The sequence below is a fragment of the Vanacampus margaritifer genome, chromosome 10 (assembly GCF_051991255.1).
Source record: "Vanacampus margaritifer isolate UIUO_Vmar chromosome 10, RoL_Vmar_1.0, whole genome shotgun sequence".
NCBI lineage: Eukaryota > Metazoa > Chordata > Actinopteri > Syngnathiformes > Syngnathidae > Vanacampus > Vanacampus margaritifer.
Window position 1 is genome coordinate 18,233,785 of NC_135441.1, and position 12,161 is coordinate 18,245,945.

A 12,161-nucleotide genomic window follows, 5' to 3' on the forward strand; every position below is an offset into this window, starting at 1 on the left:
CTTAAGAGACTTAGTATAGAGAAGTGATAATGGAACTTTTGAAGGACTGACCTATGAAGGTGAAACAGGATAACAGCACAGAAAGAAACGGAGACTGCAGCCCTGGTTTTGGAACGTAATGATGTTGAAAAGACAGTAAATATATAAGATTGTCTTGCCTCTCTTTGAAATCTGATAGATGTGTCTTTTGGGATGCCCCTCACTATGAACGACCCACTGAGTCTGTGGCTTTCATCCCTGACCGAAAATCGATGGAGCAGGATGTATGAGGGGCTTGTGTTTTAAATCTGCCAATCTTCTGCCAGATACCTTGGTAACCGTCTTACCACGGGGAGAAGCGAGGAAATCTAGCAGCCTAACTTTATCCAAAAAAGTAGATTTTTTTTTCCCCTCCATATGCTCATTTGTCTTAGACCAACCCGATTCAATATCACTATGTATTTAATGCATTATCTTTCAGAAACTCCCCAAGACTCCATCAATCTGTCCATTTTTTTCAGAGCTGAATTAGGATTGTCTGGTGTAATTGCATAACACATGCATGGAGCCTCCAGGGTTAGCTTTTCCATCTCATACAAAGTGGAGACAAGGAAATGGGAAATGCTTGTGGAATTGGGCGTAATTGTGACTGGCAGCAGCGGCAAGAATTGCGTTGAGCCTGACACCGGCGGTAGTCAGCTGGAGGGGAGTACAGCCTGAAAGACGACAAGCAGACACTCGCTGGGTTTAAATCAACTTACGTTGACGCGAGCAAAGAGAGACGCTCGGTTACAGCGGGCTGCTGAGGAGGATGCTAAGTTAATCAAGCTTTAAAGCATCAGATGACAATAGTCGCGACAAGTAGGAGGGGATACATTTGGTGCACTGACTGAATCAACTGCTTTAACTCCTTCAGTATTATAGTATTAAACTTGCACATTCGGAGTGAAAAACATTGTGCCAAATAGTGCAATGTCCAACTATACTCTGATCTGATCTCAAGATTCAAAACCTATTCTTGCGTCTTTATGCTGAATTCCGGAAAATTGGACAATTATGACCTCTGACTGGAAAATAAATAAATAAATAAATAAATAGTGGAATGCTGAGTTCTTTCTGCAAGACATGTTGAACCATGTATTAACCAAGCGTGAATAATGAAATAACCACACAATTACTGTACTACATAAAATATATTTAACTGTTTGCATTCTAGATGATTCTATTGAACACAGACAATTATGCATGGAAATTTGTGCATGGCTGTACAGCCTTTTTGCGTGAATTTAATTATTTTTTGAAAAAGGCGATGTTTAATCTCTCAACTTCCAAGTAGGATATTTTGGAATTTGGACTTTCTAACAGTCTTGAAAGAAGATTGTTGTTTGAATTTTGTCATTCATTCTCTTAGCATCTGATGTTGTACTACCTTATATATTTAGCATTACTAGGGAGCATTAAAACACCACCACACAAAGATCGATAAGGCAATACAACCCCCCACCCCCAATAAAAAAAACACACATTAAATCAACAACCGTTAATATGCATCATATGCCACTTAAAGCTGAACACTAAAACTAGGATATAAACATATTCATCAGACAAAAAAACTAAATATAATATGCAGCTTCAGAAACTTAAAAAATAGAGTTTTCATAATGGCAACTGCAGCCTAATTGGCCAATTGATTGGTAGTCTGTATTTTTTTTCTGCCAAAAAGTGGTGGAAAATTATGTATCAGGTTAACAGGTAACATTTATCTCTGACATTCAGATATCATCGTCATATGCAACTCAATAAAGCTAAACACTAAAATTACGATATGAACATATTCACCAGACAAAAAACTAAATATAATATGCAGCTTCAGAAACTTAAAAAATAAGAGTTTTCATAATGGCAACTGCAGCCTAATTGGCCAATTGATTGGTAGTCTGTATTTTTTTTCTGCCAAAAAGTGGTGGAAAATTATGTATCAGGTTAACAGGTAACATTTATCTCTGACATTCAGATATCATCGTCATATGCAACTCAATAAAGCTAAACACTAAAATTACGATATGAACATATTCACCAGACAAAAAACTAAATATCATATGCGGTTTCAGAAAGTTAAAAACCGGAGTTTTCATAATGGCAACTGTAGCCTAATTGGCCAATTGATTGGTAGTCTGTATTTTTTTTTCTGCCAAAAAATGGTGGGAAATTATGTATCAGGTTAACAGCTAACATTTATCTTTGACATTCAGGTTGGCCAAATCATGCTTGGGGTCTAAAAACAGACATCCCAAATTTATATAAAAGCAAAGTTCTTTGGGAGCTAACCTTAACTAACCCTAATCCTAACTACTAGTGCCAAACAAATGTATCAAAATTGCATTGATAAACAAAACATCAAAGTGGACCAACTATCTCATGAGAGTCCATACATAGGAATTCTATAAATGAGAAAAAGCTTCACCAGGTTTTGAATACAGATGTGATTCAGGCTTCTCATGAGTTGTGTGGAGTTTGCTTTATTAATTATGGGACTGCTGAGCGTAGCAAGCAGCACATATTACTATCCTACAAAAATGGGTTTATTGCGGTTATTATATCATCTTCCACGGATTTTTCTGCAAAAATGCACCGTAGATCGCACCGGGACAAATGAGGTATCAAACGATGCGGCTCGATCTGACTCGGTGCGGCATTATTTTTCTAGGAATTCCCACTTACCACGGCGACGCAATACCCCAAAAAGTGCCATAGGAATGAATGGGAAATGGAAAGACAAAATCACACATCAAGCACCTTTTTCCAAGACACGCTGTGCACGCATACGTTATCTGACCGATACAAATTTTAGCTCATTTTGTAGGAATTTTTCCCATCTTTAGTCTTTAGCTTTTTTTTTAAGGAATGAAAGCTCTCCCCTCTGTGGGGGTTCAAAGACAGTGAGTCATATAGCATTTTAACACACTCTGTTTTAGCAATTAGCCAGAGTGCCGGGAAGCAACAAATCTCTTGCCAAAAGTCAAAAGTTTCACTTCAAGTTGTCACCATGGCCACAATCTTTTCTCACTGATGTCAAATTCTCACATTTTGTAGTCACGAGTGTCTTCTTTCAGACAAACTAACTTTTATTTGGCTAAGGTGTCATTTAGTACCTTTATTTTCCCTTTAAGCTCGGACAAGTCGGATCAACTCGCCTATCTCTGCCATGTTAAATTCAGGCGCCTTTCGCTCTTCATTTCTGATAAATCATAAGTTTTCAACCTGCTCTCATTTGGTCATTTTTCATCCGATTAAAAAAATGAGAACATGCTCGTGTTCCCCAAACCCTTGCCGTTCTAACGAGCCATTTCTTGAATCTGTATCTTGAATCTGTATCTTGAACCGTTAAGTCGTGAGATGCTTTTGTTCAAGGGGTGCGTCTCTCATAGAATCTCAATGGAATGTGGGGCGCGTGACGGCTCCAAGTCAAAAATGGGTGTGCGTTGTTAAATTGACAGTGACATATTTTTAGATTATGGTTAACTTCCACATTTCTTGACCGATTCCGGTTGTTTAAATTTTAAACTGTTCAGCTCATTACCAAAGAATGAGCAGTCCCATTCCAAATTTCCGCGGGAATTTTTCTAGTTATTATTTTTTAATTTTTTTTTAAGTTTTAGCAGGTGGTTCCTTCTACATTAACGCAAATTCAACACTGGCAATATTTAAAGCAAAGTTTCAAAATATTTTACATGCTGCTTCTCCCAAGGTCCCTCAAATAGTTAAACTCAATTCAACCAATCAGTCAGAAAATTAAAGTGCTCGTTCAGAGTTGTTGAATTCGATTTAGCCCAAATAAACTTGAGGAAATTTTAGATGCGCACACATTCATAAAAATATGCACTTGTTCAGACACCTTTCAAGATACAAAGGCCAGGTTTTTGCTAGAGTAAAAGTAATTAATATGCAATAGAGACACACACTTGCTGAAGGTTGCAAACACAACACAGAAAAAGTGCTGTCTGCCAACAAGGTTTTTAAAAACAGAAATGCCTACGCTGGGGACGTTAGGAGACTGACATGAGATGACTTGAGCACAACCCCCCCCCCCCCCCAAAAAAAAATTTAGTGACTTCCTACACATGAGGCATTTTAGTGTCATTCTTTTTTGCATATGCGTATAAATCCAGCATTTTAACATTGGCCTTTGCAAAGCAACGCAAAACAGCTCAGCAAAGGCCTCTGGGTGCTGTAGAGCAGCTCGGGTGCGAGGAAGGATGTGAGATACGCAGACGGGATTAGAGCAGCGGGAGGCAGGGTGCTGTTATATGCAGATGGAATATAAAAAAGGGACTTAAAAACACACACCTAGGGTTCGGTAACCATAGTTAGCGGTGGGCCAACGAGAGCCTGGACTGGAAGGACTTTGATCACCTGGAAAAATGTGGTGGATGAAGTGGAAGGGAAAGGAGATCAGAGGAAAAGAAAACAGCGTTAGAGGAAATTTGTTTTGGCAAGAATGAAACTCCCAGAAATAATCATCAGAAGAGATAAAATGCCATGACATTGATTCAAAACCCTAAGAAAGAAAGATGGAATTTGAACAGTGAAATTAAGCATAAAACATCAACTGCTTTTCCTCAAATAGTGGCTTCCGCTAAACTAGATGCCGCTCTCCAATAAAATGATTTGAATACATAGACTTCTTTCTACCTTTGTCGCCCAGGTGGTACGGCAATAATTATTTTAATGATGGGTGATGCATCCAAATTTAGCATATGTAAAGATTGAGTTAAACAAATACATACAAAAAAAAACATGCAGCTATTTGCAATCTGCTAAACATTTTAGCATTGGGCATAAAATAATTAGGGATTGGAGTACATTATTAAAAAAAAGAAGAAGAAGGTATTTGTTCACAATTGTGTTAATTAAAATTTTTGTGAAAAGTCAGTTTTAGTGAATACTAGAGTGATATTGGCCTGAAAAAAAGTAATATTGAACATCCCTGATAAAAATGCATAGTACATGTCTGGATTAATACAAACACTGGAAAGCCACGATATGAGAAAATACAGTTGGTTTTACTTGATCATGTCAGAGCATTGAAACGAGAGGAAATGCATACACTCGCTTGCACAAAAAGACTTTTAGTGTGACACACAATCATTAATAAAGTTGACGACTATCAACTCATGGTTTGACAAATTGTTAAAAAAATACCATCCAAATAACCAAGCGAGTGTAGACACATAGCATAAATGATTGATTGAAATGAATCAAACTGAGTGAAGGTTATGCGCATTAAAATGTAAGCATAAGTGTTTAACTAGTCATGAGTTTCCTGTGACTATTATTAATATAATAAGATCTGTGATCTTTGAGATGCCATCGCAGGTTTTTGTCGGCCAGTTGCAAGGCGAACCGAATAAGGGTAAAATTAAGCAGAAAATGGACTCAAGTTCAACCGACATGATGGAAAAAAATGCAACAGGCCATCTTGGCAGAGTGGACTATTTTGTTACCACATTGTACAAAGTCATCTTCTGTGTAACTACAGGACACGTGGCAATGAGTGTTTTATGATCTGCAAAGGGACAAGAGATAATGAGATACCCTGGGCCTCACGTATAATGCCTTCTATGATGTATGTCCGCTTGAAGATCTATCTTCCTATATTTGATTCCTCCGTGTATCCACAATGTTTGTATCCGTTATACAAACATATTCAGACTTTTTTCAAATTGGCCTCTGTAATGACCCATTATGTTATGTGATGCGTTTGAAAGTGAGCAAACGAGCAAGCTTAACATTGCTATGAATACAAAGCTCGTTGTTTTGTTTTCGTCTTACCGTTGCGCGGCGTCCGTTTTCGCCGATCACGGAAGGCTTCTCCCGACTGTAGAGCTTCCATCAGGCTGTCCATCACTCCGGTTTCATCTCCCTCTGTTGGACAACACAAAATAAGCAAGAATGGAAACACTACTCCGTTTAAAGTATAGTGTCTTATAGTTTATATATATATATAATTCAAAAGTGTGTTCCATCTGTTGGACTTTTGAAAGCGCTGCCTATCATTTTCTAGTGGTGCGTGCTCGAAGCTGGTTTCTATGCAGAATTTGTGGATCAAAATGCTTTGAATCAACGGAAAAAACTAGCAAATGCCAGCCACATATTAAATAAACAACAGCATGGGAAAATAATATTGTCATCTGGTGGGCTACTACAAACCCGAGATTTGCCACTGTTCTCGGCAATAAAAGTGAAGATCTTGAAAGAGTGTCTTTTATCAGTGTGAGCTGTGTGACCACTTGTTACTTGTTATATGCCAAACAGTAGAACCTCTGCAGATTTAGGCTGATGTGTTTTTTCAAGGCCGATACTGATATTGATTATTAGTGAAGGAGGCCGATAATAGATATTTGGAGCCCAAAAATATTTTCAGTGAAAGGGAAAAATATTGGTGGCAACATTTATTTACAATTTATTGAATTTTTTTTCAGATTTAAAAAAAGTAGACTTTTTTTTTTTATCTTAGACTATAGACCTCTTTGTTTTAAAATTCTAACAAATATGGTAGTTCAGAGAGCTCCCAAGGGTCATCAGTATGTCTAAAAAGTTAAATGAAAACGTATACAAGTAAATATCATATGTCCCTGTATTTTTATTTTTTTATTTTTTATTTTTAGCTCAGTATTGTTCATTCGATTTGACTCTCCTTTTTAAAAAAAATTAAAAAAAAAAAAGTTTTTTTTTCTTTCTCTTTTTTTTATTTTATTTTTTTTTAAATATATATACACATATATATATATATATACATATACACACATATATATATATATAAATATATATATATATACATATACATATATATATATATATATATATATATACTTTTTTTTTTTTGTATGTGGGTGAGCATGTGCATGTGCGTGCGTGCGTGTGTGTATTCATCAGTTCACCTAAAGCCCATTAAAAAAAAATCCCATACTAATAATATAATATAATAATAAATTGCCAAATGCAGAAACATCAATGTAAGTTATCACGATGTAGTGGCTCTCGCTAACAGACAGAATTAAGTCCCTATAGTTATCTTCAGTAAATACATTTAAAAACAATTTCAAAATAACAGACATGCTAAATTTTCACATATCATTGTTTTAATTTCAAACAAAATCAAACGATTCAGAGAGTTCCCAGGGTCAGCAGCATCTCTTATTAAGTTAACAGATATACAAATAAATAGATCGATCTTTTATCGACCGTGTGAAATAAAAAAAAAGGCTGATACCAATAAAACCAGATTCATGAAAATGATGAATATCGGCCCAGATGGTACTCAGTGTATTCCAATTGTAGAGTCATCAAAGTTCCTGGTCTTATTTCAGTGGTGGTTTCAAGACCATTTATTGCTCAGCAGAATTTGTAGACAATAAGTTTTCGAATACATGGAAAAACACCAGCCATGTCCAATGTATTGTTTGAATGACAAACTATGATATATATAAAGTCCAACAGGTGTTAAATACAATATTCTACAAATGTCACTGAAAGATTATTACACACATTACTTACACTTAAAAAAATATACTGTATATTAAAAAAACATCTCGAACTAAAGATTTTTTTTCCAGAGGTGTTTGTTAATGAAGTTTTTTTTTTGCATTACTAGAATTTGTGGATCATCATCACAGTGCCCTAAAGACTCATGTAACACTCCATATATTGCCTGTTTGAATGGCAAATTTGCGTCCGATGGTTCCATCCTCTTGGACTGAGACCTAAATTAAATGACTGCTCTCCATTAATGAGCAAATAAATAAAAGAATGAGTCGCCACTGTTCCTCACAATAGAAGTGTCTCTGAAAGATGTCTGTCCTTTCTCAGTAAACTACCGGGAGGAGTAAAGCACATTTAAAGCTTAGCGACTAATACAGACAAGGGGAGCCTGGAGACAAAAGCGTCCACTGATCGTCACTGACAGATATTCTCTTTTTGTGGCTAACGCAAGGGAGCTAAGTGCTCTTTACAAAGACTTAGTGCGGCGCCACTCAATGCGCTAGCCCTCTGTCACTGTTGGGTTAATGACACCAAAACCAGCCTTCGAAAAATAATCTCTCCGCAGTGCAGCCGAAGCCGTGGAAAGTTGACAAAGCTAAAGAGACAGGTAGGCGAGGCTCGGAGCGCTAGGCCACATGCAGGACGGCGAGTTAAAAAATAAGCGTCGGTTCTATATCTGGGTCATCTATCTTTACGCTCTGATACTAATGAGTCAGAGGGCCACCCTTTTCATCATTCTGGTCCAGAACAGGCATTATTTTAAGATAGGATCATTAGGGTGACTTATAGTGGTGCCAGGGACTTCAATTTGTTCGCATACATGAATGCTCTTGCTCAATACAGGTAAGTTATGTCAGGTTTCTTTGCATCTTGTTTCCAAAATAAGTAGCCAGGTGCTGCACGATCAATCCTTTGCAATTTAAAAGAGACACAGTCGTCAGATAAATTGTACGCAGGGGTGAAACAAAACCACACTGAAAGGTGCTCTATTACCCTGGAGAACCCACGGGGTCAAATTTGGCCCCTATAAATTCTGCTACTCGAATAACAAAGACCATTTATTTTTTATTTTTTTTTACAAATTTAACTTCAAAAGTCCAGAGTGCCACTTCTGACCCCTGCATGGGGCCATCTAGTGGATGAATATTGCACTTACATGAGCCAGAGTGGCGGTGACAAGATGGCGGGCAACATGCTGTTTTGTTGAGCTGGAAATCAATCCAAACAAAACCATCTTCTCAGCAAACCATCAGATGGTAAAATTGTGTTTTTTTTTGTTTATCTATTTCATATCATGTTGCAGAATGCCTAGGAGTATGTTTTATATATATATTTTGATAAATTAGCAACTCTGAGCTAGTTCAAAAAACGGGTTAAAATTGAAAAAACATATATGTTGGTGTTCAGTGAACTTATAGCAGTCATTTAATGTATAATTCATAATTTTCCAAAGATGAAAAGGGTTCTTGGGTTCTCCAGGGTTAATTTATGCGAATGTCATATATTTTTACATTATTAAAAAAGTCTCGTGAGAAACCATCCGGCTCGCAATCATTCATGCAAAACAGGAGAGACAAAAACTAAAAATAGGAGCACTGCACGTCTATCGCAATTCTTTAAATTGCAAATCTTGGCTTGCGCTAATTTTGCTCTCTCCGTCTACCTCAAAGCCTTTTTCCCAAGGGCTGCTTTGAAACCGATGTATCTGTTTATCGGTGCGCTGTACTTAACAGCAATCCCGATTAAATCAAGTTTAATTACACCAGCTTTATCAGGCGCAAAAAAAAAAAAAAAAAAAGAAGGTCTGAGCCAAGTAAGCGCTTATCTCAAATTGCAGCACTGCACCCAGATAGGAAGCTCATTGGTTCAAAATGAGGGAGCATGTGTTTGCAACTGTACAACAATATGGAGAACAAATAACAAAATCAACTGGCAGTTATCTTGCTGGCGAGGGCATTTCGCATTTCCAGCACTGACGAGTAAACATTTATCTATAACCACCTGGAACAGGAAAACTTTTTGACAGCTCCTTCTCTGGTGCTTTTTTTTTTTTTGTTGTCGACCAGACCACGACATCGCAAAGGGGCACCTGACACTTTGATCAATTTGTCCTACTTCTAGCCTAACTGTAGCACAATTCATCATTCGTAATGGCCGGGACTTCAGAGCCCTGCAAGGCTGGGGTTCAGGAGGAGCAGTGCAGACACGCACAAACTAAATGACTAAAATGGGAAACATACTCCCATGTCACCAAACGGTGCTCAATTAACAAGGTCCTGTTGGACTGCTGCTTAAAAGCGAGCAGGCAGCAGAAAATTAGCCTTCACACTCTGAACTTATTAAAAAACTGCAAATAGACTCAAACTAAACTATGTCACCTCTGAAGAGATACAACCCAAACTTTCTTTGGTACTTCTGCCAAACGATAAAAAAGAGTTTTTTTTTTTTTAATTGCTGTTGGCTAATGTTCCTAACAAAATGGATAAAAGTTTCTGGAGCTTCAAAATGCTAAATTGGAAAGTGGACATGTTACATTACAAAGATATGTCTTAAGTTACATGTCACACCCACAGCAATGACTACGTTTACATGCAATAACCCTTTCAAATTCCGAAGATTGCCAATATTTGGGTTTTAAAAGCCCATGTAAACGCGCAAAAACATGAATAAGACTCCTGGGGTACACCTTTTCTAAATCAAATGTTTGGCCAGATCCAACATCCAAGTCGGAATGCACACTACTGCTATCTACTAAACTCATTATAAATAAATACAAATAAATAAATAAGTATTTTAATATTTTGGCCTACACTCCCCAAAATTTATTTATACATTTTGTCAGAGACAGACATATTTTTACGTTTTTTTTTTTTAATGCTAGAGCAGGGGTGGCCAAGTTCGGTCCTCGAGAGCCACTATCCATCCTGTTTTCCATGTATCCCTCCTTCAGCGCAGCTGAATCTAATGTCCATCTTATCAGCACGCTTTGCAGAAGCCTGATAACAATCCTGATCATGAATCAGGTGTGTTAGTGGAGAGAAACATGGAAAACAGGCAGGATAGTGGCTCTCGAGGACCGAACTTGGCCACCCCTGTGCTAGAGCATACAGAAAACTTTGGTACAGCTTCTGACATTAAGAGTTGCTTAAAGCAATGGCAGTTATTACAAAAAAAAAACGGCCAGCAGGTATAAGAGATCAACCAGGGCTATGTTGCAACAAGCTCTTTTTGCCAGTGTTTTCAACAGGTTTGTGAGTAATGATGAAACTTAGCTATGTTCTAATGCTAATTGCTGCAAAACGGAAACAGATACAAATACATTTTTTTTCCTGATAAAAGAAGAGACTCTAATCCATGTTTTTATAGCAATAGAACACAATATTTTGTGGGCCTTGCAAAATCAATCAAAATCAAAATCAAAATCAAAATCCAGTAAAACAGTCGTGAGCGAAGGGGGTTGCTTCTGTGAAAATGTCTGGGAGTGAATGAGTTAATTTTAACATTTTAATAAACATTGAATCATTCTGCTTGTCTTTTCAACGGTTAGCTTATCTTTATCTACCACTTATTATACACAGTGACGGTTTAATTGTAGATTATAGAAGGGCTAACCTTTTATGCCCAAAAAAAAAAGAGAACAGATCTTTCCTCTACTTACAGGAAATTGTCTTCGTAATGGGTTAAGGCAGGCTGAGACCTAAGACACTGACAAACCCGTCGAGTGATGGAACACCTTGCGGTCACCTCAACAGACGGCCTTAACGTGCAGTAATGATCCTATTAAAGTTGCTGGATTTTTGCTCTTGGGAGGTGCTTCTTTGTAGAGTTTAAAGTTAAATCTTTAAGAGCGGAATGAGAGCTTGAAGAGAGTCAACCTTAGGTAAACTAAAACTTTTTTAATCCCGGAATGTCTTCAATCTTGATCGCCCTGGCCACTTGGAACTGCCTGGGGTTTAGTTGGTATTTTTCAGCCAAATGATTATCTGATCATTCTAACTAGGCCAGGCAGCGCGGTGCATTATGGGTAGGCCGGCTGGTAGCCTGTTACCAACTTGTCATTGAAAACGTATGAAGTCAGTTGGAAAGTTGATGTTTTTTTTATTGAATCTATTTTAAATATGCATAGCATGTCGTTACTGACAGGACGCAACACCGGAACGCGACCAGGAGACGGGTAGGAGCTTTCTTCACTGAAGGTTGAAGGTTCCATTACGTACGTCCGCTAGCAAGCTTGGTGATGCTTCCGTCTGCTCCCTCGCTTTCAGGATATTAACAAAATAAATGTAAAAAAAATAAAGAAATCAATTTTAGCCTCTTATTCGTCCGTTTGGATCTTTCTTTTCTGTCTGGAAATTGGGAAGAGTGAACGGAGGTTTTTTTGCCGATAAACTCCATTAGGACAATTAAAAAAGGCACCTGTTGTTTGGTCACTTTTTTTTTTTTTTTTTTCAGGAGAGCTCAGTATTGTTCATTCGATTTGACATCATCATTGCTCTCCTTTTTAAAAAAAAAAATAAAATAAAAATGTTTTTTTTTCTTTCTCTCTTTTTTTTTTAAAAATATATATATATATATATATATATATATATATATATATATATATATATATTTTTGCATGTGGGTGAGCATGTGCATGTGCG

At 37.2% G+C, this 12,161-nt stretch overlaps 1 protein-coding gene across 5 annotated transcripts in view; it reads right to left on the bottom strand.

Annotated features, from left to right (window-relative positions):
* Nucleotides 1–12,161, bottom strand: part of diaph2 (diaphanous-related formin 2) — a 421,729-nt gene that overhangs the window by 54,507 nt on the left and 355,061 nt on the right. For 4 of the 5 annotated variants that reach the window (XM_077577699.1, XM_077577700.1, XM_077577697.1 and 1 more), the window contains 2 exons: nucleotides 5,812–5,904; nucleotides 4,327–4,392 (listed from right to left, as the gene is read on the bottom strand). In XM_077577699.1, the coding sequence (XP_077433825.1) occupies nucleotides 4,327–4,392; nucleotides 5,812–5,904 (159 nt within the window). The remainder of the gene's footprint in view (nucleotides 1–4,326; nucleotides 4,393–5,811; nucleotides 5,905–12,161) is intronic. The other variant, XM_077577701.1, reaches the window with a different exon arrangement.